The 26,750-nt window shown below is 44.8% G+C and overlaps 1 protein-coding gene across 2 annotated transcripts in view; it reads right to left on the bottom strand.

The window, feature by feature from the left end:
* Window positions 1-903: 903 nt before the first annotated feature.
* LOC146797466 (protein SSUH2 homolog) overlaps window positions 904-26,750 on the bottom strand; it is a 223,024-nt gene continuing 197,177 nt past the window's right edge. The window contains exon 13 of one of the 2 annotated variants that reach the window (XM_085624492.1): window positions 904-5,243. In XM_085624492.1, the coding sequence (XP_085480618.1) occupies window positions 5,103-5,243 (141 nt within the window). In that variant the 3' untranslated portion in view covers window positions 904-5,102. The remainder of the gene's footprint in view (window positions 5,244-26,750) is intronic. The other variant, XM_085624493.1, reaches the window with a different exon arrangement.

Genomic DNA, 26,750 nt, shown 5'->3' with positions numbered 1-26,750 from the left:
ACATTTAGTGGCTCTGTAGTGCAATTGCAAAGTTTACATAAAAAGGAATTAATGAGACCATTTACTTATATACTTTTTCACCGTACATATTGGCTGCATAACTGGTTTCAACTTGCAATCATGAGTCGACTGTGCATTATCCTGGGGCATACTTTGCATTCCCTAAATCAGAAAAGACTCCCACCTTTCCATCTAACGCTATTTCAATAGATAATCTATTCTAAATTTCAGAGAAAACATACTCAGAATGTGGCTAAAGATTAATTGCACAGTCTTTGGTGTTAAAAAGAGCCACGAGATTGGCCAGACATAATATGCCACATAGTTCCTAAGGAAGTACAAATAGTGCTTGACAATATGAAAAGGCCTCATCAATTATAATTCATTTTCAGCAGTGAGGATAGATATTGGTGGCAATTCACAGATACGTTAAGACGCGTATTCTGAAGACTCACAATGCTGCAAACATTCTTTGAACTACAGGCAGTTATGCAATGTCTATAGCTTCCTGTAGTCAAATGAAAATGAGGGACAGCATCATCAGCCCTTTGCAGCACGAGACGCCTATTTCCGCGTATAGGAGATTCGTGCTGCTCAGCAGCAGTACCCCACATAGTCTGGTTTCACCCAACCATCTCTGTGCATAAAGTTTCGTTGCTTGCTTGGCGCACCTGCACACCGCCTCTGGCATGCATCCTGTGTGGCTCCATCCACACCCAATAAGGCCTTCATATTGCTGCACCTCAACCACCACTGTCCACCCCATGGCCCCTACAATGATCACATGAGAGTTTAGTTTTCAAAACTATTGCTAGGAACATCCTAGAGCATTAAATTATGAGGGCAGATGGGGCTGACTAGGGCTGGTGCACTTGGGAAAACCCAGAAAAAGTTGGTACAACCTTTAGGTCAACATTTTCAGTTTATTTTAAATTTTTGTATTAAAAACATTTGATAGTAAAAAAAATCTAGGTTGCATAAAGTTGTACATAGTAGCAGAGGTGATTCTGCTTGGCTCCAATCTTCTGAACAGAAGAAAGCATACTTTCTATGAGTTAAGAAAATACATTTTGGGTCTTCGTAGCAGACCTGCAGGAGAATACCACTGTTTGGTTTATAACACAGTAAATCATGTCTCATATAAAATATCCAAATTAGGATAATCGGAAGGTTGTGGCCATTTCACTATATACACTTAAGTAACTGAGACAGGGCCATATCAAGAGATGTATTTGCTGTGTTGAAAGCATGAGAGCGAACTTACTGTGAAACAAAGTCAGCCTTGTTCAATGAGGTTGAGGCCTACACATTAACCAAAGTCAATACATATACTGAATTGAAATTGAAGGTTGATGATCACAAAATTAGGAGTCTCATGGGATACATGAAAATCATATACACTAGGTAGTGAATACAATTAACATAATTCAGTGGTGCATCTGTAAAGGCTTAGCAAGCATTAGAATTGTGTTCCTTGAACATACAGGCCATTTTAACATATGTGTCAAATTTGTTTAAAGCCCGATTAGTGGCGTGCCACTGCTCGCTCTGCGCAGCACTGCTGTCAGATGCTCACAGCGTATACGTTTCATGACAATGGAATACACTGGTATGCAAACCTTTGTCACAGTATAGCAAACCATCCACTGAAATTTTAAAATACACCACTAATAAGATTGGGATGCCAATGGTGATATATACAAAAACTGAAATATGCATGAACATGGATATGGAATGCTCAACATCCATTGAATCTGGAATACGAGCCGATACAGATAATTTGCTATAGCTGGCAGGACATTTATAAAAATAAGCATCAGTATTTCTAAATTGATCTTTCCCTGCAGAAGGCTTAAATCTTGAACAAGAACTATTAATGATGTTGATCCATAGATGGCTATAAATACAAAAACAACTGGAATATGCCTCAATATTGACCTTTGGATACAGAACGTTCAACATTCGGATTCATACTTAATAGATTAAGAATGTTCAGGGCACAACATAGATCCTAGTCAATGGATGGCAGAACATCTAGAAAATATGGAGTAAACATTATCAATGACCGTGGCCTATAGAAATCACAACGTACCACCTGAAACAAAATACTGAACCTGACTTATGGACAGCAAAACAAGCACAAAAAATGCAATAAACATAGGTAGTAAGTAATCTTGAATTTGCAAGTCATAACATTTATGAGAAGTGAAAATTATTGCAAAAATGCCCTCGGTATTTGGAAGAGACAACATATATTAAAACTAGAATCTGCATCAATAATGATCTTGAGATTTAGAGGGCACAACCATACGTCATAAGGATTTATATGTGTCGTGGGAATTTAATAACACACGGATTTTTTTTTTTTAAATGAATCAATAATCCTTTTAGGTTTTTACAGAAGCAACATATTCTGAAAATGCAGTAAAATAAAAATTATCTTGTACTTTACAGGAGATGACAAACTCAAATATATCTTAAAATAAGGATATAAATGAATGATGCAGAAGGCATACCCTAACATAGAAACTGAAATAAACATCAATATTTATCTTAGCCAATTAATGTCATGTATATAATGTGAGAGAAGCATCAATAATCAACCTGGGTAATAAAAGACACACAAAAAAAAGGCCTTATTTAGAGTTTGGCAGGTGGGATACTCTATCACAAAGTGGTAGATATCCCATGTACCATATTTCAAGTGTCATGGCCCATAACACACTTGTAATTGTGACAACGTCTCCTATCTGCAAAGCTCTAAATAAGGCCTAAAGAAAATAGATGATGTTTTCAAACTTGGCCTTTGGGAAGGAAAAGTGCAATAAAAAATTCCAGAACACTGTCTACTGTGTGTTTTGCTGAACAAAAATAAAGATTTTGAATCTAAAAGATCAATCTAAAGGAAGGCCCCAAAGTCACTTTCTGATAGCCTTTCCGTGTCCGAAAGTCCGGCACGGAAAGGTTGTCGTGAATCGACATCGTAGTCTCGGCTTCGGAAACACCGTCCATACGGGATTATGGTGCGGGTCCAACCGGCCGGAAGACTCCGACCATGTCGGATTGACCGGCCGGTTCACGCTCTGTCAGCCGACATCGTAATTCGGCAGTCGGACCGCAAACCGACCGTGTCGGACGGAAAGCCTCCGACTGCGGTCAGAAAGTTTCCGACTAGCGGTTGGAGGAATTCCAACCGACATCTTAATCGGCCCCTTTGTGTTTTGCTAGTTTTTTCCTACTATTATTACATGAAGGAAAATAGATTCTCAATGCAACCACTCCAGTCATTAACAAACAGCAGCGTGTTTCGCCTCGCTCCACATGCCCACCCTATATGTATTTGCATCTATGTATACCCTAAAGTAAAGTGGAGTTCCAAAATATCTCCAAATGATTCAAAAATCTGCTGCTACATTTGGAAAACCCTACAGAAGTTAGTGGCATTTCTCATATCCTCTAAAGATGGCTATTGCTTTTCTCACAATTTATCAGAAAGCAAAACCTCCCACATAGTTTGTTTAAAAGAACAAAACATACTTAGGTACTCATTGCATCTGAAAGTTGTAAACCTCTTTATAATAAAAGTTGTTTTACCACCTTTCAAAGTGTAACAAACACTTGCGTTTGCTAATCGGTAACAAACTTCACATAACACAAACATAACTTTCACTAGCAAGTGGTTTGGGGGCTTATTTTTTAACATGGCTGCTGGAAGAATGTTTTCCAGCATTTACATTGTGCACTACAAATTACCCGCATTATTATGACAAAGCAATGTGAAAATACAAAACAGAGAATACAATACAATAAAATATAGCAACGGTTCAGGAATGACATGTTCTAGTAAAAATAACAGCAAACAGATTACAAAGGAAACAAATTAAAGAGTGGCAGTGACACAAAATAAAATTATAAAAACATTGTCTGCAAATGTGATAGAGGTATGCGGAGTTGTGAAGGTTTTTGAAGTAATGATGACGTTTTTTCAACATTTTGCAAACTGAGTGAACGTTAAGAAATTTTTTGGGGAAAAGAATGTGTTTAATTTACTTTTAAATATATGCTAATAGCAGAAAAACTGCTAAATCAGCTTTCGGATCCAAAGCTTTTTAACATCTTATTTTTTGTGAGAACCGTTTTTGCCGGAAAACACCTCCAGAAGAAAAGTTGATTAAAACTGCTTATGATGGGAGACAGGAAACCTTTCAAAGGCACCGGAGTGTGAATTTTGCGAGCTTCTCCTTGGGTTGAAACCTATAGTTTTTTCCATTTCTTGAATTTGATTGAAAGACTTTTTCTGCAAACGGAATAATCTCTAGGTACTATGAAAAATGTTGCTTTAAAAAGTATTTATTTTACAACAAAGTTTATTAAAACCTCGTTAAAATGAAAATATGTAGAAGACTACTTTACAATGTGAAATGTGTTGTTTCAGAAAATCCTGCACTGGAAGCCCTGGAGCCGGAGGTCTTGGAAATCAGTGCCAACTACTCAAACTGCATGAAAAGGCAGACAAGCCACTTAAGTTTATATAATGTAATTGTGAGGCCTCTAATGTTCACAGAACACTGGATGAGTGCTCCTGGGGTGTGAGATGGTGAAGGGGTTAAACAGACTTTACGCATGTGCCATGTCATTTCGCTAAAATTGTTAACCCAGGTGTAAATTTACAAAGCATGCTTTGTGCATGTGTGTAGCTTTAGTGACAATACATGTACTCTGGATAAATAAAGACATGTACACATGGAAATCTGACACCATATGAATGTCTATTTTTCAAAAGCTTCCTACAGTGTGCACCCATCTATTCATTTACTTATAGGTTCTTTATATAGGAATTGCATCACTCGCATGTTATTTCAAAGCATTGATATCGGTATGTAAATACAAAAGCCATAGAAAATAACTGCAAAAGAGATAACTGCAAAAGGTGCTTAGATATAGACCTAAAATAGATAACAACCACCAAAGGCGCATTAAGAAGGGGGGTGAAATCATTCTGATGAGATTAGCCGGTCGACGTGTTTAGCCGATGTAGTCCAGGGAGAGTATGGTTCGTTCCTTTTCTTTGCATTTCACGGGCTGACTGCTCCCTCTGCTGGTCACATGACAGAGCAGCAGCACTTCGCCGGATAGTCGTCTGTGAACACCTGATTCTCCACTCCATACACGAAATAAAAGTGTGACTTGTCTTTCCAGGCGTACTCCACTCTGGTGAGTGGAATCAGCTCAATGGTCTGCCTCTGGAGGAGAAAGCAAAACAGAAAAGGTAAAAAAAGAAAAACGTATACATGATTACTCAACTTTCCTTTTCATCATAGGTGGAGAATCATTAATGAAACTGGAAGGAATTAGAGAGAGAAGGGGCTCACACACCAAAAGACGGACATAACCCTTATTTTCTACTAATAGTAAGCCTAGGCACCATATCATAGTGGTGTCCACTGGGTGATATTGTCGACCTGGTGAATAATGATATTTCTCCCGCATTTTATCCCTGGACCAGTTTTTCCTTTTTCGCCGAAAGAACTCCCAACCCGGTTCTATAGCATCCATGCCAACATCTGTACTTTCTTTTCACCGGTTATGATTTTCACTTTCTATTGTTCATCTAAACATTGTAAGATTTGAAAAAAAAAAATCTCTGTCCTATGCTCCTATAATTGTCAATCAGAATTCTATTAATGTTAATTAACTTTAGTACAATAATATTTGTGATGAAGCATTTTCCTTTGAAACAAGTGAATGGCTCCTGTTTTCTCTACCCATAGCCACGTTAATACAACTAGGGAGGTACTGTTTCCTCTGTCTGCCCTTGGACTGTGGTCATATAGAATGCACAGGCTTCAACCTAATGCTCCTTTGTGCTTTGGTTCATTCCTGTGCCACTGTGAGTGAGGCGAGTAAGTGTGATACTTTCAAACAGGGTCTGCTTCTTGCCAGTTGCAATTTGCTTTATTGGACCTACTACAGTACCTGCTATTGAGAATGCAGATGATTCGAAATATGACTCAGTAAACCCATTCTCAAATTCAGTAGGTACACTTCCATCTCTTCACATCTGGTGTGGCTGCAGTGGCTTCCTATTGCCAAGTGTGGCACAAATAAATGGCTGCCGTTCTGCCATAGAAGTATAAATCTTATAGACCCTGGTTTAACACATCCCAGGGTCATTAAATCCAACCCATGCAAATCCTTTGTTCCTCAACTCCAAATTGCTGGTGGCCACTTCTGTACATTGTTACCGCCTGGGAGGAAGCCCTGTCTCGTTAAACACTGCTAAAGCTTAGAACTCGCTGATGTCTTCTTAGCATTCGTTCCAAAATATATATATATGTTCACAGAAAAAACATAGGTTTCAGGCACATTATAGTTAGAAATTAGCATTTAAAAAACCTTAGAAATTCACAGAAAAAACCATAGGTTTCAGGCACGTTATAGTTAGAAATAAGCATTTAAAAAACCTTAAAAATTCACTGAAAAAACCATAGGTTTCAGGCACGTTATAGTTCGAAATTAGCATTTAAAAAACCTTTGAAATTCACTGAAAAAACCATAGGTTTCAGGGATGTTATAGTCAGTTGGACATTTGACTCATAAAACCAGAGAAATTCCCCTGTTATAGTTAGTTGAGCTAACTATAACTCACGCCCCCGCAATGCACTGCTGATGACGTCACATATTACATCATTCATGACATGGTCAGTGACATCACTGATGACATCACTGATGACATCTCAAATGACATCACTGTCCCTGCCCTGTTCCGTCGTACGCCACGCCACTGTGATTACGTTCCGACGTTGGCCCCACATAGCTACCTGTCGCAGGCGTACTCGCTGTTTGTGTGCAGGTCAGTGGTCTAGTTCTCAACATCTCACGACCACTTCTTCAGGGCAGGTTTGCGCACACACCACACCCATCCGGCACATGCGTCACAGGCCATGTGACCACGCAAATATAATAGATCGACAACGTCACATCCTTTATTGACGGTGCTGACTAGATGGCGCACGCTCCACGTGTCTCAACCATAAAGAGTCTTTGAAAAGTTGCGCAGGTTAGTGGCACTCTGATCTGTGTAGCCATCAGGAGTCTACCACCCCCTTGGCACTGACTTCAGATGCACAGGGTTAGTGCCACCCGAAGCTCATATGGCCATCAGGGGCCTACCACCACGTGGCACAAACTTAACTTCCACAGGCTTAGTGGCCCCAAAAGCTGATGTGGTCTCCGCCATTGATGACTCAGGACTCAGCGACATGTGTGAGATCTGCCGGGCCGTGGAGAAGATGATGTGGTCTCCGCCATTCATTACTCAGGACTCAGCGACATATCTGGGATGACTTTTGACGGGCACGTGGAGTGCCCACTGCTGCACACTCAGGTGGCACCAGGTAATTATTTGCTCATGGATGCGCAGAGTCGGCAGTGTCTGTCTGTCTCTCTCTCTCTTCCTTCTTTTCCTTCTATCTCTCTAACTCTTTCTCCTCCTTCTCCCTTTCTTTCTTTCGCTCTGTTTTGTTCTCTGGTTTTTTTTTTCCATCTCTGTTTCTCTTGCCTCTCTCCTTTGATATGCCCATTACACACGTCCTTATTTTGTGCTTTATTTTCCAGGCTCTGTCGTCGACATCCATGGTCCCCACATGAGTGTTCCGCCTCCTTGTTTTCTATTATTTTTGCTACATTTTGTTTATTAGTTTATCACTTATATATATGCTAATAAAAAAAATAAAAAAAATAATTTTGCAAATAGTTTTTCGTTTATCGTTTACATATATATTTATACAAAAATAAAGTTAAAAAAAATTAATAACGTTTTTAGTTGTTCTCTTCACTGCTGTGTGACTCTTTCTTGTTCTTATTACTGTTATTTGATGGAGTCCACCATGGTGTTAAATTTTGGGGCACTTATCGTGGCACTTATCGTGGGAATACTGGTGATGTCTGCAGTTTACACCAACTTCTGATTAGTGTGTTAGATTTATCTCAACTTTACTTCCATTAAAGTGCTGATAATGAAATTCAGACTAGCCGTTCCCGTACAAAAAGACACGAGGTGCACCTTTGCGATTTATTCTAAATACTAAAGTATTGAATTGCACTGAGGTAGCGGCTGCACTTACAGTGTACACACAAAATCAATAAAGAACTCTCATTGTATTTATATTGATTGGGAATAGTGCGTCATGTGCTGGATCTTGACGAGATACACTGCTCAATTTGTATATTGTTCTGCACATGAAAAAAATCACATCACAACTTTCACACCAATTGCAATGCGAAACAAATTCTGGCGATAAGCCACGTTAGCACCAGATATTTTACACCTGCTTTCTGCTGGTGTTAAGCAGGACGACTACCTGCACCATGAAACGGAACACAGCCAAGAGCCACACCAGAACACCCACAGGTGCCATAGAATCAATGAGCATGATGCAGGGATACCCATGAGGGCCACAAGACTCATTGCAACAACTCCAGGACCGCCAACGCCCCTCAAACCCGCATCTGAGCAAGCGTGTCCCTGTGGTCATTGTCTTAGCATGATAGGCACGAGCCCTGCAACATCACAGTGTGCTGTCACCTCAGCGTTGGCAGCGAGCCTGGACATGTAGCTACGCACGCATCCTCCTGCATGCACAACCGGCATGTGCTGGTCTGGAGTACACAGGTCAGCGCAGGGGTGTGGCTATCCGGCAAGGGGAACAGGGTGTCTCGGACATGTCCATGTACAGGAAGTGTGGAAAGTGTGTCTGTGTTCTGGTGTGGCCTGCCACAAAGGCCGCAGCACTCAATGTTGTAAAGTGCCATGCACCACCTCCAAATGGCACTGTGATGGTGTAGTTTGAATGTAGCAAGACATGCGTGAATAGGCATTACAATGGTGTGCCGTACGAGTGCACGAGATACAACAGCGCACCGTAGAAAAGTGTGGGGGCTCGTGGGAGGGAGAAGCAGCTGTTTGGCAATGTAACACACAGTGAACTCACCCATGTGCCACGTGCTGGGCATCTCATCCATGATAACCAACGACCGGCCTTTGTACACATCCTGTATGAATGCAGCGTGGTTTTCACTTCTATGCTCGTTCAGTGGTGTGATGTTGGCGGGTTGTGTGACTTGTGCTCCGTGTTGGTGTGTTTCATTCTGGCCATTGTTTGTCTATACTTGTGCTGTACTTAATTGTGCATGTGTGCCATTCTGCCCATTTCCCCCCGTCCCCCCACTCCCTGCTTCTTCCTCTTCCTGGTGCTGTTGTGTCTATAATTTTGTTGCTCCACACATAAGCACATGTAAAGAAGAAATTAGAATAGTTCCTTGATTCTTTTAGGTTTCAAAACTTCTCTCTATTGGTTTCTTTTTAATTTTCCATATAAACTGTTTTTAGGTCTCGGCTGCGAAGGCTGCGCTTGCGCAGTCTCGCTCAGAGATTTAATGACTTGGAGAAGAGGGGCTTGAACCCGCCCCTCTTCTCCCCTGTTCTCCATTGGCTGGCCTCTTGAATGCTGGCCAGCCTTTGGAGAAGAGGTCAGTCATTCAGATTAGGCCCCGTCCTTTTCGGATCGGGGCGCGTGTTTTTTGCGAGAAGTCTCAAGGAGGAGACAACAGCAAAACACGCCCCCGAATCCGAAAACGACGCTGCCTTTCTCCGAGGCATTTCTGCTCTGCCTCGGAGAAAGGCGGTGGTGTGCTTCGGTGTGCTTCTTTGTTTACTTTTCTGTGAGGTCGGCCTGTTAATAAATCAATCGGAATGACGCGCTCCTCTTGCTATCATCCCACCGGGTTCATTAAAGCAAGAAAAATAATATGTTTTTCAGGAAAGCTCCGGTTGAAATTGTAATTCCGTCCGCCAAGGGGTTCCTGTGCGCCGGCTTGCATGCTCCTGGCCCCGAAGGACGCGTCCGCCTCACTACGTAATGCACTGTTTCTTTTAAGATGTAAAGTTATGTAAGTGCGCAAAGTTGTCGAGCAGATGCTTTGTGTGCCGGGGCTTAGCTACATTTATTTTTTAAATCTGCGCCGGCTTGCATGCTCCTGGCCCGAGGGACGCGTCCGCCTCACTCGGATGATTTCTGCATTGTCCGCCTTACGTCAGTGGACGAGAGTTACCCGCTGTAAGGAATCCCGCGAGAGTTCATGATTGGGCACTACGTAATGCACTGTTTCTTTTAAGATGTAAAGTTGTCGGCGAACGGCATATTCCAGTGTCAGTACTTGTCTGTTCTGCCTCGCCGCCTCTCTTTTTCTTCCTCTGTCTCCTTGTTTCCTCCATGTGCATAGAACTGGAAATGCCTTCCTCCGATTGTTTTCTCCTATGTCCTCTCTCTTTGCTACCCTTCTAATCGCTTTGTGTCTATCTCATGTCTCACCTCTTCCAACCTTATCACATTGTCACTCAGCCGCCGCCCTTCCCTCTCTCTCTCTCTCTCTCTCTCTCTCTCTCTCTCTCTCTTTGTCTTTCCACTCCCTTACCTCCATCCACTCCTCGACACAACATTGCTTTATTGCCATAGGATAAAGTGTTTAAGGCAGCGCCAGTGCAGTGCGTATGGATCACTTAATCCTTGAGAGACAATGTCAGAGGCTAAGAGATTTACTGCTCCGATACCCCCGTCTCCTCTCCCCCCTTGTCTCCCAGGCCGATCTTTCTCCACGTCCTCTCCTACCTTCGTGCCTCGGTCTTTCCTCGTCTCTATACCTTTGTCTTTCCTCCTTCCTATACCTTTGTGTCCATGTCTTTCCTCATTTCTATATCTTTGTGTCTGTCCTTCCTCGTCTTTGCAACTTTATGTCTGTTTGTCCTCCTTTCTATACCTTTGTTTCTGTCTTTCCTCCTTTCTATACCTTTGCGTCTATGTCTCTCCTGCTTCCTCGTCTCTCTCTGCTTCCGCGCATATCTCCTATATTGCTGGGATTCTTTGAGATGTTTCGTTTCCACCCCTCTCTTTCTTTTTAGTCCTCTCCTAATTCTCTTTCACTCTAGTGCTCTCTCTCATTTACTTTCACCTTTCTCGCTCTCGTCCTCTTCTCTCCATTGCCCCGCCTTCTCTTGCTTCTCTTTTTTGACTCTCACTCTCCTTCCTATATTTCTGCGCTTCACTCTTCACCTCTCTCGGCTTTTCGCTCTCTTTACTCGTCTTCTCCTATTTCACTTTCTTTCCCTGCCTCTCTCCCCGTTCCCTTTGTGCTCGTTCGCTTCCCTCTCCATGTTCACAACGCTCTCTTTCCGTCTCTTGCTTTGTGTCTTCCTTTCGCCTTCTTCAGATCCTCTTTTCTGTGTTTCTCAGCTTAAAGCTGCCACTTACTGAAACCCATGAACTGTGCTCCTATCTCTCACACCTCGTCATCCAGCACACTGCTCCGCACTGTGCCCCAGAACACCATATAACCATGTCGGTGATCATACACACCACAAAGGATCCCAAAACAAAGACCACAGCCTTCCAGTCGCATACCCGACATGGTGTAGCTGGCTGCCCACCTAGGCAAGCGCTTCAGTGCCCCACAAGCGCTAGATAAATGGTGTAGTACTGTACAATATATGCCGTCTCTTCTGCTGCTCGTCTTCCCCTTCTCATTTTTAAATATTTATTTATATAGTTCTTGTCATCAGGAAGGTTTCATGGCACTGACATGCCAGGCGAGGGCCATATTAAGATTTCACCAAAGCTTAATCGGAATAAATAAATTACTGTAGCCCTCTACAAGACATATAGGGGGTCATTAGATTTCTTCTGACAGGTCTCCTGTCTTAGCACTAGACAGGAAAAGGTGCGTCTCCCTGTCCACTCTTTCTTCATTCTGGAGATACAGAATTTCAGGTCTGTCTTGGGATGTAGTGCACAATAAGGGAGAAACTTACATTTAAGATTAGCCATGCCAGATTGTATGGCCTATGGAGAGACATTTGGACTGTACACTTTTCTCTCTTTCTCTTCTACTCTCTTTCTTACTCCATACCCATTTCTCTCTCCACTTTTCTCTCTTTGTCCTTTTATTCCCATCTCTCTTTTACTTCCCCCTCCTACCCCTGCCTCTCTCTATTGCCCCCATTCCACATGGTTTTAGTTTAGACCACTGTTTAGATAACACCAGTTTCTGTTAGTAAAGTGCAAAGGTCATCAATTCATGAATTTAAACGAAGCACCAGACGGGGCCCTCCGTGACATGTAGGTTGCAGTTTCCGGGGAAAGGCCAACTACCACTGAAATCTCCCTGATTGGTTAATAATACCCCTTTTACTAATTTTGAACCCAAATAGTCTGAAAACTGTTCACTTGGAACAGCCCTAAAAGCCCCTTTATTGCCATAAAACGTACAGTGTCGAAAGTGGAAAATGTGAAAGGAAGTTGTTTTCTCGAGTTGGGAGTCCACTGATTTGGGAGCAGCGGCCCTTGCAGCTCCCCTGCCTAGTGTGTGATGGGACCAGTGGTGGGTGGAGAGAGTGAGCATTCACGAAACCCCGCATGCCAGCAAGAGAGCTCATAGTTGTGTTTAAAGGCAGCTGCCTTCTTTACCTACACAAATAATCTGCACACAAGTCACATGGTGTGATTATTACTCTATACCTGAGCAATCCCTAGTCTCTTCTGGCAGTGCCTGCTTCTTTGGAGATGTCCAGAACCACCAGCCTCTTCATGGACTGAATAAACATTGTCGAACTGTATCCCTCACCTAGCAGTCAATAGTCAAACTGACCCTTCCCAACGATGAATCCTTTGCAAAAACCCCTTACCAGAAAGGTTCCTGACTAGGAACTGACACTCTCCAGTCCTAATAGCCTTTCAGAGGTACCTTTTGTAGGAAAAAATGTGTTTCCTAGAGGCTGTTCCACCTCACCTATTCTTGGGTTGTTGTGGGCACCTCGTCACACCGACATCTTAATGTTCTCACTTGTGTACTCAGTTGATAATACACCTTCCATACCAAAACATATAAAATACAGACGAAAGACCACAGTCTGTTGGTATTCATTGTAGGACATAGCTTTCTTTACTTTATATCCAAACACCAGATATGTTAAAGTTTACGCATTCTTTCTTTACAGACTTCTTAATGGCAGAAGATTGTAAGACTTTGTAAGAATTATAATTACATCCCCTCAAGGCAGGCTCAGATACCTGACAACATTCTTTAAATAGCATATCATAAGGCAACATAGCATCAATTATTCACAAGTGAAAGCTATGAGAACTTCCTGGGCTGCATCCCTGCTAGGGGCACCTCTAACTGTCCCCAGCCACATCCTGATGAACTGTCCATCTGTGGGCAACTTTGGGATAGGGCCAGAAGGATTGAACCACCATCATGCCAGCCCTACCTCCAGCCAGCGCCTAACCCACCAAAACCTCACAGCAAGAGCAGACAAGGAGCTTCCAGGCACCATCGCTGCTCAGGGCACCCATGACTCAAGCTACACCCCAATGAACTCCCCATCTGTCAGAAACTCCAGGATAGGACAAGAAGATCTGGTTCTTTTATTATTGCCTGCAGACTGGGAGGGTGTTTATTGTGGAAGGTGAAATGGTGATTTTGTTTGATGTGACTAATGGGTTCTCGTTCGGAATTATGTTAATCACGTATGGAGGGATGGATACACCCCAGGATAAATCACAGAGCAAGTGGTAGGTGAAAATGTAAATAATTGAGAGAATGCATCTGCGAGGAGCACACTGATGTATGCATGAGTGATTTATTTCGAGAGGCATGTCTGTGCCAAGACTGGAACACAGAAGAGGCGCTGCACACGGGGCAACAGGAAGGGTTGTGATTCCAATACAGCACCACCGTAGTAACAGGATGGGTTAGTCATGCGTAGGATCCCACAATCCGGTCAAGTGAGGACAGCCAGGATAACAACACAGGTCTTCTTAATCCTACAGGTGACATATCCACTAAACCCCATCATAGATTTCACAACCATCTGAAAGGGGAAAACTGTACACACTCAAGAACACTGCCTGAACACAAAATGAAGGCTGCTTGTATTTTCCTCTGCGGAACATGTTTTATTTAGTTTTTAGGTCTCGGCTAGCGAACAAGCATTTACAATGCAACGGTCTCGGCATTGTTAAAGTTAGAGCTATTGGCATTGCTCATGACATTTTTTTTGTTTATGTTTTTGTTTTTAAAACATGTAAAGAAACGGCATTGTTATTTACAATGTCAATAGCTTAATCAGTGTGTGTGTAGGTGGCTCTGTGTGTGGGTGCAAATGCAATAGGCCTCGCATTTGAGAGTGATTAAGCTATTGACATTTTAAATAACAATGCCGTTTCTTTAAATGTTTTAAAAACAAAAACATAAACAAAAATAATGTCATGAGCAATGCCAATAGCTCTAACTTTACCAATGCCGAGACCATTGCATTGTAAATGCTTGTTTTAATATTCAACAACACATAGAAGTCAGAAGTGCAACGTATTCGATCAACACACTTTCTAGAACATTCTTCAACACGTGCAGGTTAAAAGTTCATCAATTTTTTTTGGCCTGGGGGGGTAAGCAGCCGAGGGTGTCCTGGGAGACCCTCACTCTCCCACAGAGACAGGGTGGCCTGGCTGCGCCGGACTTCTCCTTATATGCATACTGTGCACAGGCACAGTTCTTGCACTACTGGGCACACCCCACACCGTTTCAACCGCACGTGGCGATCGAGACCGACAGGGCGGCACCGCTGCCGCTGACTGTTGCCCTCTATGCGCCGCACGTCCGAAGGTGCACAGAAATCGACCCGGTACACGCGCTCAGGTGGGCCTGGAATGGTTTGAGAAGCAGGGCCGGATTAGATATGCTTTATACCCGCTCGGTGCCCCTGCGCGGGAACCCGATGTGGCTGTCGCTGCGGGCTATGCGAACCGGGAGGCGGGCCGCGGAGCTGGGCCTCCACACTGGAGGCGATCTATTTCCGGGTGACACCTTCCTAACGCTGGAGCAGATGTGTGGATCGGAGGCACCGACGCTACTAGACACGCTTCTGTATTACCAGCTCCGCCATTCAAGCCGGAGGCTGTTCCCCACTTTCCCGGCGCCACCGCCGGATCTGCTTGCTTTGGAGAATGTGTTGTCTGTGGATTCTGGCCGCAAGCTGGTCTCCAGATTGTATGTGCGAATGCAGGCTAACCACCCCGTGATGCATCCGGCGGCGCGGGGCATGTGGGCGGCGGAATTGGGAGCGGAAATTTCTGATATACACTGGGATCTGTGCTGTAGGCAGCTTGAGCTTCTATCCCCTAACTACAGGCTGCGCCTGATCCACTTCAAGTACATACACATGCTTTACCGCACACCAAGACGGTTGCACCGCATGGGACTAAGGGATACCGATGAATGCTGGCGCTGTCATGCACCGGGGGCCACCTTTATACATATGGCGTGGGGCTGTACTGCAATAGCGTTGTTCTGGACAAGGGTGCTGGAGATAATATGTACTATCACGGGCCTACTGATCCCCTGCACACCCCAGGTTGCATTGCTGGGGATTTTGCACATGATTGAGCCCAAACACCGTAAACTGCCAGCAATGCTATTATTATTGGCTAAGAGACAGGTTGCTATGCATTGGGGGGCGGGCACGTCACCTAGCATTAAGGTATGGGTTCAAAGCGTTGTTTACTGCCAAACCCAGTTAGCCCTGTACTGGGAGCTTATGCCGATGCGGTCCAGGCCCAGGGACATCTGGGAGCCCTTCGTACACTGGCTGGAGCAAACCCCGCTACAAATGCTGTAACACGTTGCTCTCCACTCGGATGGGAGGGGAACGTTAATATTTGCTGCTGCTCGTGGGGCGGGTTGGTGGCTGTCGAGGCGGGATACCCGGATGGGCAGATGTGGCGGATTGCCGGTCGGTTGAAGCGTAGATTGCCATGTAATACTGACTTGATGTCCTTTACATTCCGTACCCTGTGCCTTGTTGGGAGGGGAACTTGTCGTCACTGTCTGCGATGTGTACATAGCAGTGTGAAGCAATGTTTTAAGTTTGTTATTGAAAATGTCAATAAAAAGAATTTAAAAAAAAAAAAAAAGTTCATCAATTTTTTTAAACTTAACGATATTTTTTTGCAACATTTTCTCGAACATTTAACGGCACGTGCAGGTAGTTCACGATTGTTTTAAGTTCGAACAGTGCCTTCCAAATGCAAGTAGCAGCTGTGGTACAGTTGAGCAAATTTTATCCTATTATATGTACTCCACGTTGAAACTGCTTTTTCTCAACCAATCACAAAGATGCTGTTCCACAAAACAAATGTGCACCCTACTTTTAAAAAAGAATGCTTTTCAACTCCCAATCACGTATTGTTTTGTATGGCAAAAAAACTACTTCCCCATCTTTTAACATATCTCTTATTCTACCAAGGAACTGCATGAGCTACAGACATATTTCCATACCTTTCAACCATACCTTCAAAATGCTAGTGTGGATCGTCGAACATAGCTATATTTTCAGGTGCAAGAGGTATGCAGAACACAGACGTATTGACTTAGACCTAGGTTTACAAAATGTGGACATTAAATGGTTTACACAAAGAAGATTGAAGTTGCACCAATTGCTACCTTTGGTTAAAACCTCTTTGCATCTTCCACACCCTGACCTCATGATTGTGCATTGTGGTGGAAATTACCTAGGCACATTGACTGGGGTAGGTTTGGAAATGCTTATGAAGGACACCTTTGGACACCTCAGCTCAGCACCATGTGACTCTGGGCAATAGCTCACTTAATAGCTCACATAATTTCCACGCCGGCCTCGAGGGCCTTCAGACCCATAGGGGTGAGTAGTTTGCGCTTTACAAATACCGTATTGATTTGATACGCGCAAATTTACCTTCACACTCCCTGTATAACACACCCTAAGCACCATACACAAGTTACAACGTTCAAAACAAAAGTCCTCCAAGTAGGTATAACTACATGCTGACACTACTTGACAGATGTGGCACAGCGGCCAGAGCACATGACTGCACAGCATATGACACACAGTTTGGACTCACGCTTTCCTCCCCGACTCCGGCAGCACCTCAGCATAGCACCATGAGACTCTAGACAATACCTCACATATTTTCCGTACCCCAGGACTTTCAAATCAGTAGGAGTCAGTAGTTCGTCCTAGTAGGTATAAACACATGCTGACACTACTTCCACAGGTGTGCTGCAGCAGCCAGGGCACATGACTTCACACCATAAGACACACAGTTTAGGCTCACGCTTTCATCCCCGACTCCCACAGCAGCTCACCTTAGCAGCATCAGACTACGCAATACCTCACTTAGTTTCCGTACCCAGCACTTTCAGACCGGTAGGTATGAGTAGTTCGCTTCGCACCCCCTCTATAGCACACCCTAAACACCCCACAGAGGTTACAGTGCTCCTATCCTCCTATTTTCCTCTTTTTTCCCCTGACTCGCTTCAACTGAATAACAAAATGGCGGCCAACACTTCCTCCTTCCATGAGACTCTAGACAATAGCTCACATATTTTCCGTACCCAGGACTTTCACACCACTACGGGTCAGTAGTTCATCCTAGTAGGTATGAACACATGCTGACACTACTTCCACAACTGTACTGCAGCGGCCAGGGCACATGACTTCACAGCATAAGACACACAGTGTGGGCTCACGCTTTAATCCTCGAGTCGCACAAAAGCTCACCTTAGAAACATCACACACTAGCCAATACCTCACTTAATTTTCTTAGCCTAGAACTTTCACACCGGTAGGTATGATTAGTTCACTTCACCCCCCCTCTACAGCACACCCTAAACACCCCACAAAGGTGCTCCTACCCTCCTCTTGCCCACATTTTTCGTCCTTTTTCCACCTTACTCGCTTCAACGGAATCAAAAAATGGCGGCCAACACTTCCTAGTTGCAAACGCTCGCAGCCAATCAGCAGCAAGCTCGTGCTCGTAACGCCTCAGCCAATCAGATGGCAGAATTCCAAAATATCGATATCTGTAAATTTAGATATTTCTCAAATACTGCTGAACGGATTTACACCAAATAAACAAAAGCGTGCTTTCTAGACCAAGACCCTTCTCCCTGCCAAATTTGGGGTAATTCCGTTCACCTGTTCGACCTGTAGCCTTGTCTAAAGTTTCCTATGGAAATTAACATTGAAATACACGTTTTGGGACCCCTATTTTTTCCCGGCCCCCCTTTTACGAATCACCCCCAAACTTTCAACATAGGAGCTGATCTCAACAAAGAATTCGTTTTGAAAATTTCATGAAGATTCATCAATCGGCGCCAAAGTTATTGCGAATAGAATGTTGCCATTTTCCTATAGTAACTAGGTCCTAACTATAACTACCTACTGGCGACCGCCAGTAGGTAATATTATTTGCAAAAATCTCAAAACCTGGTGCTTCTCTGCCATTGTAGATTAAACTACTGTCATTTTATTCACACTAGGCTTTGTTCATTTGATCCATTCGCTTTTTATGGTCTTTTTTTCCTTCTTTAGAGCAGGAGGACACCCTGTCTCAGGGCAGCAGCTGTGCTTTAAATGTATTATGTTTCCTTCAACCAGGGATCCATACCCCTCTTTCACAGGTATGGACAGCTAGCCCTACTTCTTAGGTACAAACCGGACTTCCTCTTATACATACATGGAGCTGGACACTCCTGCACAGGCATCTGGGCTATATTACACCTAGAGGCAGCTCAGCCATATTCTCCAGCAGAAACTGACCACTACTTTACCCTGTGGCTCCCACTTCTGAATGTCAGCACTTTCTCTGTAAAGTAGCGACAGACCCTTGGGCAGAAAAAAGACACAAACTGGGTTTGGCTCACATGCCATCCACACACAGCCCATCATGCATGCAAAGTGTATTTTTTTAGAGAAGTGTTTCTCAAACTGTGGGTCGACGGCAGATTTTTGGTGAGTCGTGAAATTACAAGCAATAAATAAAGATGGCTTTACATTCTGTATTTATCTTGTCACATTTGCAGCGCTTCAAAGACAGTTGTCAAATTCTCAGGCTCTTTCTTCTGACAAATTGCTGTTTATTTTTAGATTTGGCGTCAGTGAACACCTTTTTATTTTACAAGAATTATATGTATAATATACTTATTTAAAGAGGCTTTCAGCCAGCTCTCTTCGTCCATTGGTCTGCTGCTGTGTCATTCACATTTTGCTTCCGCCCACTACAGCATACATCAAAGGACAGTGGGTTAGCCTACTTCAGCCACTGGCTAACTTTACTTTGAGTGACTGCATTTTGCTCTTTTACAAGGAGCACATCCAATCACAAGGTAGTTCCCTTCAGTGCAAGTGCTTTTGTTTGTATTGAATTGTTACTCTAGTATTGCCTTTGTGTTTAGAGTCAGGGTCAGACAGGGACACAAGATAGGCCCGGTCACCAAAATAAAAGTGGCCTCCCGTTAGCAAACCAGATAACTAAATAAAGTGACCCACATTTGCAAATCAGTCCAGGTTTGAACTTGTAATGACACCTCTATAGGTATTGTGAAAAGTATGGGAAATTGCACACATTTGTGTTTGCTGCAAGCAATGCCTGTGGAAATATCAGGGAAATCCGCAGTAATAAAACAGCCTACCTGGCCACAAAACAGGCCCACAACCTACATAAAAACCAGCATACGCACTGATCTGTCAGACCAACCCATTAGGCACTGCCGGATTACCCTATAGGCCAGTCCGACACCGTTTAGAGCCTGTCTTGATAGCAGGACGCGTTCTACCAGATCTTTACAGCACAGGACACATTACAGTTTTGTCAGTTGCTGCCTCCTGCTAATAATGTTGGAAATTCCTTTCAGAGCTGCCTTTGTTATCTGATTGCTGCTATTTCAGAGTATACCAGAATGTGTCCATTTGAATCTACTATTTATAAAATAGTTCTCTCTTTAGAATGCACACAACGAAATGCATTCATAACTGCACTCCTGTATGTATTTTACATGAGGACTATGTCTCTACTTCTAAACCAATTTAGGCTGTATGTCTTTTTAGTTTGCTTTCAGTGCTCTTGTATGTCGTTATTATATCCATATTTAATTATTATATGACTAATAGAATTTATGCTTTACTATTTATCAATCTATTTTTGCAACCCACTTTATTTGCCTATCTACCTCTCATGTGTCTATCTATCTGTCCCTCAGTGTATCTATCTACCTCTCTGTCTACGTGTCATCTACCCATCTATCAACATGTCTATCTACTGTGTATCTATCTATCTATCTATCTATCTATCTATCTATCTATCTATCTATCTATCTATCTATCTGTCTGTCTGTCTGTCTGTCTGTCTGTCTGTCTGTCTGTCTGTCTGTCTGTCTGTCTGCCTGCCTGCCTGCCTGCCTGCCTGCCTGCCTGCCTGCCTGCCTGCCTGCCTGCCTGCCTGCCTGCCTGCCTATCTATCTATCCATCTATCTATCTATCTATCTATCTATGTAAGTCCATCATTCTTTCTGTCTATACAACCCCACTTGTCTTTGTGAGCCCCTCTAGCTGTTTTTGCAAGGTTCTCTATTCACCTATCCTTTCAACCCTCTTTCCATTTGTAATAACGATTTAGCAAAGCAAGAGGGTGGCAGCCAACACCAGATTGATTATTTTTTTTAGGTAGGTGTTAGTTTAAATAACATAGTAACTTATAGGGGTTTTCAGTCCGACATAATCCACATGTCTTTGGTTGTGTCATTCACATTTCTCCAGCTCCCTCATACATACATCAAGGGGCAATGCGTCAGCTCATTACAGACATTGGCTGACTTAACTATGAGTTACTGCATGATGGTCTTTCACAATGAGCACATACACACATAAATTAGTTCCCTTCAGCACCAGGGAGTACTATAGTAAAGTATGTTTTTATTAGACTGACGTACTTCTGTTAACTTGCCAGACAATAATGTTTTGTAAAAACTATGACAACACAAAACAAGAATTTAAAAAAGCTGACGGACACTGGCAGACCTATTGGCTTTTTCAATGCTTGTTTTAACGTGGGGATAGGTGTTTATAAATCCTCTCACTTTGCAGTCAGAGAAAGAAAGGAATATGGTACTTACCAGTATGCATCTGTTCTTGGCATGTAGAGCTGCAGATCTACACACTTTTGCATAGATCGCCATCTGGTGTTGGGCCCGGATGTTTGCAGTTTGTTTTTCCTCTTGGAAAGTCTTTGGAAGTCACAAGGTCGGTGACTCCTCCTTTGGATTGTATTGCGCATTGGCTTCGGCTCCATCCTCAGATTGTTTTTCAGCAACAGGGAAAGATGGAGCGTAGTAATAACAGTGAAGAAACCCATGTGTGTTGTATCTAAATAAGATAGACTGGAACAGATACAGGTAGCCGGGGAGGCGGGTGGGCGTGTGTAGATCTGCAGCTCTACATGCCAAGAACAGATGCATACTGGAAAGTAGCATATTCCGTTCGAGGCATATGAGCTGCAGATTACACACTTTTGCATAGACTATATAGCAGTTCCCAACCTTAACGGCGACCACCGGTATCTGTTGCAGTGGTTTGAAATAGTGTTTTTAGTACAGCCTGGCCCACACTAGCGTGTTGCTTGGTTTGCACATCTACACAGTAATGTTTAGTGAAAGTGTGCGGTCTTGACCATGTAGCTGCCTTGCAGATATCATCTAATGGGATGTTCCCTAGAAAAGCCATAGAAGCCCCTATCTTTCTTGTAGAGTGGGCTTTAGGGGGAACAGATAGCGTGGTGTACCGGAATGTGGAAGTATGCGTCTTTCAAGTCCAGTGTGGTGAGGAAGTCATTCTGGGAGAGGAGCGGAAGCACCTGCTGAAGCGTTACCATGTGAAAATGGTCTGAATGTATGTATGTGTTTAGGGGCCGGAGATCTAGAATAGGTCGTAGAGTCTCGTCCCTTTTTGGTATTAGAAAATATAGGGAGTAGACCCCTAAATTTTGCTGATTGGCGGGAACTTGTTCTATTTCCTGTTTTTGTAGAAGGGAGATTACCTCCTGTTTTAGTAATGTGGAATGTTCTTGTGACATTGGGCGTTGCCTGGGTGGAATGTTTGGGGGGGTAGATGTTAATTCCAGGCAGTATCCTGACTGAATAATTTGGGTCACCCATTTGTCTGAGGTGATGGTCTCCCAGACCTGAAGGAAATTTTGTAGTCTGCCCCCGACCAGAGTGGGATGGTCTGGAGGGAGCGGGGGGAAGTCGGTGGGTAGGCGGTGTGGCAGAGCGGGCGGTATTTGTTTTGCCTCTGCCTTTATTGTTATTGCCTCTATAGCCGCCTCTTTGATAACCCCTTGTGAAGGTGGACTGAGTGGGGGATTTGTAGGAAGTGGACACGCTATCTGAGGAGTAGCCTCTAGACGTGCTCCGAAAGGAAGAGCGGCGAAAGGAGCGCCTAGGAAGGTGTGACTGCAGGGCTCCCATGGATTTTGCCGTATCAGTGTCCTTCTTCATTTTTTTGAGGGCCTCATCTACCTTTGGGCCGAATAGGTGTTCTTGGTCAAAGGGATGATTTAGGAGGGAGGCCTGTACCTCTGGTTTGAAACCTGATATTCTCAGCCAAGCATGGCGACGGAGGAGGACGCTAGTATTAATGGCCCTGGAGGCTGTGTCTGCTGCATCTAAGGCACAGCGTATGGAGGTGTTAGTTATTGTCTTACCCTCTTGAATTAATTCATTGGCCCTATTTTTGTATCTTTCCGGGAGATGGTGCATTATGGTTTCTAATTCATCATAATGTGCCCTCTCGTATCTGGCCAATAGCGCTTGGGTGTTGGCGATATGCCATATATTGGCTGCCTATGACGCAGTGCGCTTTCCTGACGCATCCAGTAGCTTTGACTCTTTGTCAGGTGGTGGTGCTTCGCCTGACGCCTGGGAATTTGACCTCTTTCGTGCAGTGGAAACCACTAGGGAATCTAGTGGCGCTGGCCCTTTGATATAGGCAGGATCTGTGGGGGCAGCTTTGTACTTTTTCTCTATGCGTGGGTTAATGACCCTGGCCCTGACTGGGTCCTAAAAAACCTCTGGCGCATGTTTTACCACCCCCTTGAGCATAGGTAGTATGGAGGTAGACCTATGTGCGGTATCAAATGTGTCGAGGAGGAAATCCTCCTCCACTGGGTCAGTGTGTAACTCTACCCCGTGATAATGTGCCGCCCTCTGAAGTAGGTGGTGGAAACCTAATGAGTCTTCCGGTGGAGATGGCCTGGAAGGGTAAAGGTCATCTTGTGGGACGTCTGGAATATCTGGGTTATTGTAGTTGTCCCATAGGTCTGGGGATCCTGTAGGGGTGGGGTCTTGGGGCACATCCCCTGGATCGTTATATGGGTCCCCCTGATCATCATCGTCTGGAGACGGGGTCGGAGATCGACGAGGTGGGGGTGGAGAAGGCGGAGGGGGCGGAGGTGGAGAGGGTGGAAGAGGTGGGGAAGGTATTCTGAAAGGGGAGGTAGCAGAGTCCTTCCTCTTTGGAGGTGGAGGCAGAGCCGGTTTGTACAAATGTCTCTTTTTGGACAAGAGTGCCAAATGTCCAGTTTTTGGATCCTTGGTAAGAGTTTTTTGTAAGGGATCCGGTGTAAACAGTTCCTGTGACAATGTTTGTTCCATCGGCGCCGAAGTCTTCGGGGCCGATGACTTTTTAGGCTTGTCCGTGCCGGTTTGCTTAGCACTGGGCTTGGAAACCTCCGATTTCTTGGTCGGTGCCGAGGTGGGCTTCGGCGTGGAAGTGTCGGTGCCGAAGGCCTTATGGGGTTTGGTCGGTACCGAAGATGGCGTCGGTACGGAAGCGCTGGGTTTCGACACCGAGGACTTCGGTGCGGAGCTCGGTGTCGAGGTTGAGGCCGGTTTCTTTTTCTGTGCCGAAGTGTGTTTCTCGGCACCGCTGGAAGGCTGGCTCGAGCTCGAGCCCGAGCCACCGGAAGGCTTATTTGGCTTCTTCATCGGGCCCGAAGGTGGGGTGTGTGAAGCAGTGTCTCTGGTCTTGCCTAGGCCCGGAGGCGAAGGCGTGACCGAAGCCTTTTTGGGTGTCGGCGCGGGTGTGGGGGGGGGCGTATATTACTCACGACCCTCTGCGCCGGAGTGATGTCCTCCACATCTGAGTCGTCGGCTTCGGAAGCACTGACGAGGTCCTCTTCGGTGCGCTGCTGTCCCGGATCTTCGACGTCCTCTCCGAAGATGTCGACTGGAACGGAGGTCGAGGAGTGTCCCATGTTTCGTCTGGCTCTTCGGTCCCGAATTGTCTTTTTCGATCTGAAAGACTTACAGGCCGGACAGTCTCGAGCCTCGTGTTCAGGGGAGAGGCAGAGGTTGCACACCTCATGAAGATCGGTGTGGGGGAATTTGGACCCACATCGAGGGCACTTCTTGAATGGAGTTCTTTCCATCAGCCGGGACCGGAGCTTGGGTAGGCCCGAAGGCTGCCGTCGACGACTGGAACCGAAGATTTGTCGATGAGAAGGTGATTGAGGAGATCGCGATCTGAACAATACCGCGATGTGAGTGAGGATTCCGCTTCGATCGTCGAACTGGAAATGTTCGGAACTGGAGCGCGAAGATTACATCCAAGCCCGATGGCGGAAAAAAACTATCTGAGGATGGAGCCGAAGCCCATGCGCAATACGATCCAAAGGAGGAGTCACCGACCTCGTGACTTCCAAAGACTTTCCAAGAGGAAAAACAAACTGCAAACATCCGGGCCCAACACCAGATGGCGATCTATGCAAAAGTGTGTAATCTGCAGCTCATATGCCTCGAACATAAAGCACCTTTATTTGTAATTCTGAAGTGTGATCAAAACAAATCAAGACACTTTACGTGATGATGCACAAATGACAAATATTCACTGACCCCCGATTTCCACACATTATTATTGGTATCCAATATACCTTGATCAGTAAAACTGTATGCCAGTGCAAATTTTGTGGCCATTTCAATGGAAAATGTGCTGTCTGTAAATGACAATGGGTACCACGAGATGGATAGTGACACTAAAACGTGGCTGGTCGCAAATGTTTGTCATTCTAAAAAGTGGGTCTCGCTTATAAAAAGTTCAGGAAGCACTGGGTCAGAGCACATAGTTCATAGTTTCTGAAGAACTCTATACATCAGCACTCTAAAACCCAATGTCAGACCTTCCATCACTCTTGCAGTGTGACAGACATCGCAGGGACTCCATCTAGGTTATGTAGAAGGGTGAGGGTGGCATCCGTTGTACCAAAGCATTGCACAGAGACTCATCTCCTCAAGTATCTCCAGTTCCGTTGGTAGCTTTCATGCTAAGCACTAGTAATATGAGTAAGATGATTTAATCACTGAAAACTATAAATGTAAAAGAAATAGAGAACAAGTCCTCCTGTGAGTGAAACTAGAGGGCAGTGCGAGCCATCACGGTCAAGGAAGGATTCACTCTCCTTACAAAACAGTTCACACCATCACTGTCAAGGAAGGATTCACTCTCCCAACAACGCATTGAGAGCCATCACTGTCAAGGGAGGATTCACTCACCAAGCAACACAGTGCATACCATAAGTACCAAGGAAGGATTCACTCCTCCGAGCAAGTCAGTTTCACACCATCACTGTCAAGGGAGGATTCACTCTCCCAGCAGTACAGTGCATATCATAATAGTCAAGGGAAGATTCACTCTCCCAGCAAGACAGTGTGCACCATCACGACCAAGGGTGGATTCATTCACTAAGCAACACAGTACATACCACCAGTCTCAAGGGAGGATTCACTCTCCCAGCAAGACAGTGCTAACCATCAGAGCCAAGGGAGTATTCACTCTCCTAACTGCTGATCTGTCGCAGGCACTGTGGTTCAGTCGAAGAGCCAGGTCTTGAGGTCCTTCCTGAATTGGGGCAGTGACAGTGATTGCCTTAGGTGGAGAGACAGGGTGTTCCAGCTCTTTGCTGCCAGGTAGGAGAAGGATCTTTCCCCAGCCATTGTCTTGTGGACACATGGGATGGCGGCCAGGGTCAGATGGATGGAGCGGAGGTCTCTGGTGCATGCTTGGAATGCTAGGCAGTGGTTGAGGTATGCAGGTCCTGTGTCGTGTAGGGCTTTGTAGGTGTGTGTGAGGAGCTTGAAGGTGATTCTTTTGTTGATTGGGAGCCAGTGGAGGTCTCTCAGGTGGCTGGTGATGGGACATTGAGGATGAGCCTGTCGGAGGCGTTCTGGGTGCTTTGCAGTTTCTTGAGGAGTTTCTGGGTGATGCCGGCATAGAGTGCGTTGCCGTAGTCGAGTCCGCTGCTGATGAGTGCATGGGTGTCCGTCTTTCTGGACTCAGTGGGGATCCGCTTGAAGATCTTTTGGAGCAGGCGTAGCGTGAGGAAGCAGGATGACGAGACAGCATTGAACTGGCGGTTCATGGCGAGCGAGGAGTCCAAGATGATGCCAAGATTTTGTGCATGGTCTGTGGGTGTGGGTCCAAGATCTGTGGGTCACCAGGAGTTGCACGAGGCAGAGGGGGTGGAGCCCAGGATGAGGACTTCGGTCTTCTCTGAGTTTAGCTTAAGGGAGCTGTTCTTCATTCAGGTGGCGGCAGTCTTCATCCCGTCGTGGAAGTTGTTCTTGGCGACTGTGGGATCGATGGTGAGGATCAGCTCCGTGTCGTTGGCGTAGGAGACAATGTGGAGTCTGTGGTTCTTGATTATGGCTGCAAGCGGGGCCATGCTCAGTGGGGCTCAGGGAGGAGCACTGAGGCACTCCGCAGCTGATTTCTATGGGTTCCGAGTTGAACAGTGCTAGCCTGACTCTCTGTGTTAAGCCAGTGAGGA

The sequence above is a fragment of the Triturus cristatus genome, chromosome 9, assembly GCF_964204655.1.
Source record: "Triturus cristatus chromosome 9, aTriCri1.1, whole genome shotgun sequence".
Taxonomy (NCBI): domain Eukaryota; kingdom Metazoa; phylum Chordata; class Amphibia; order Caudata; family Salamandridae; genus Triturus; species Triturus cristatus.
The sequence above is the reverse complement of the archived record's forward strand: the minus strand, read 5'-3'. Positions and strand labels throughout refer to the sequence as shown.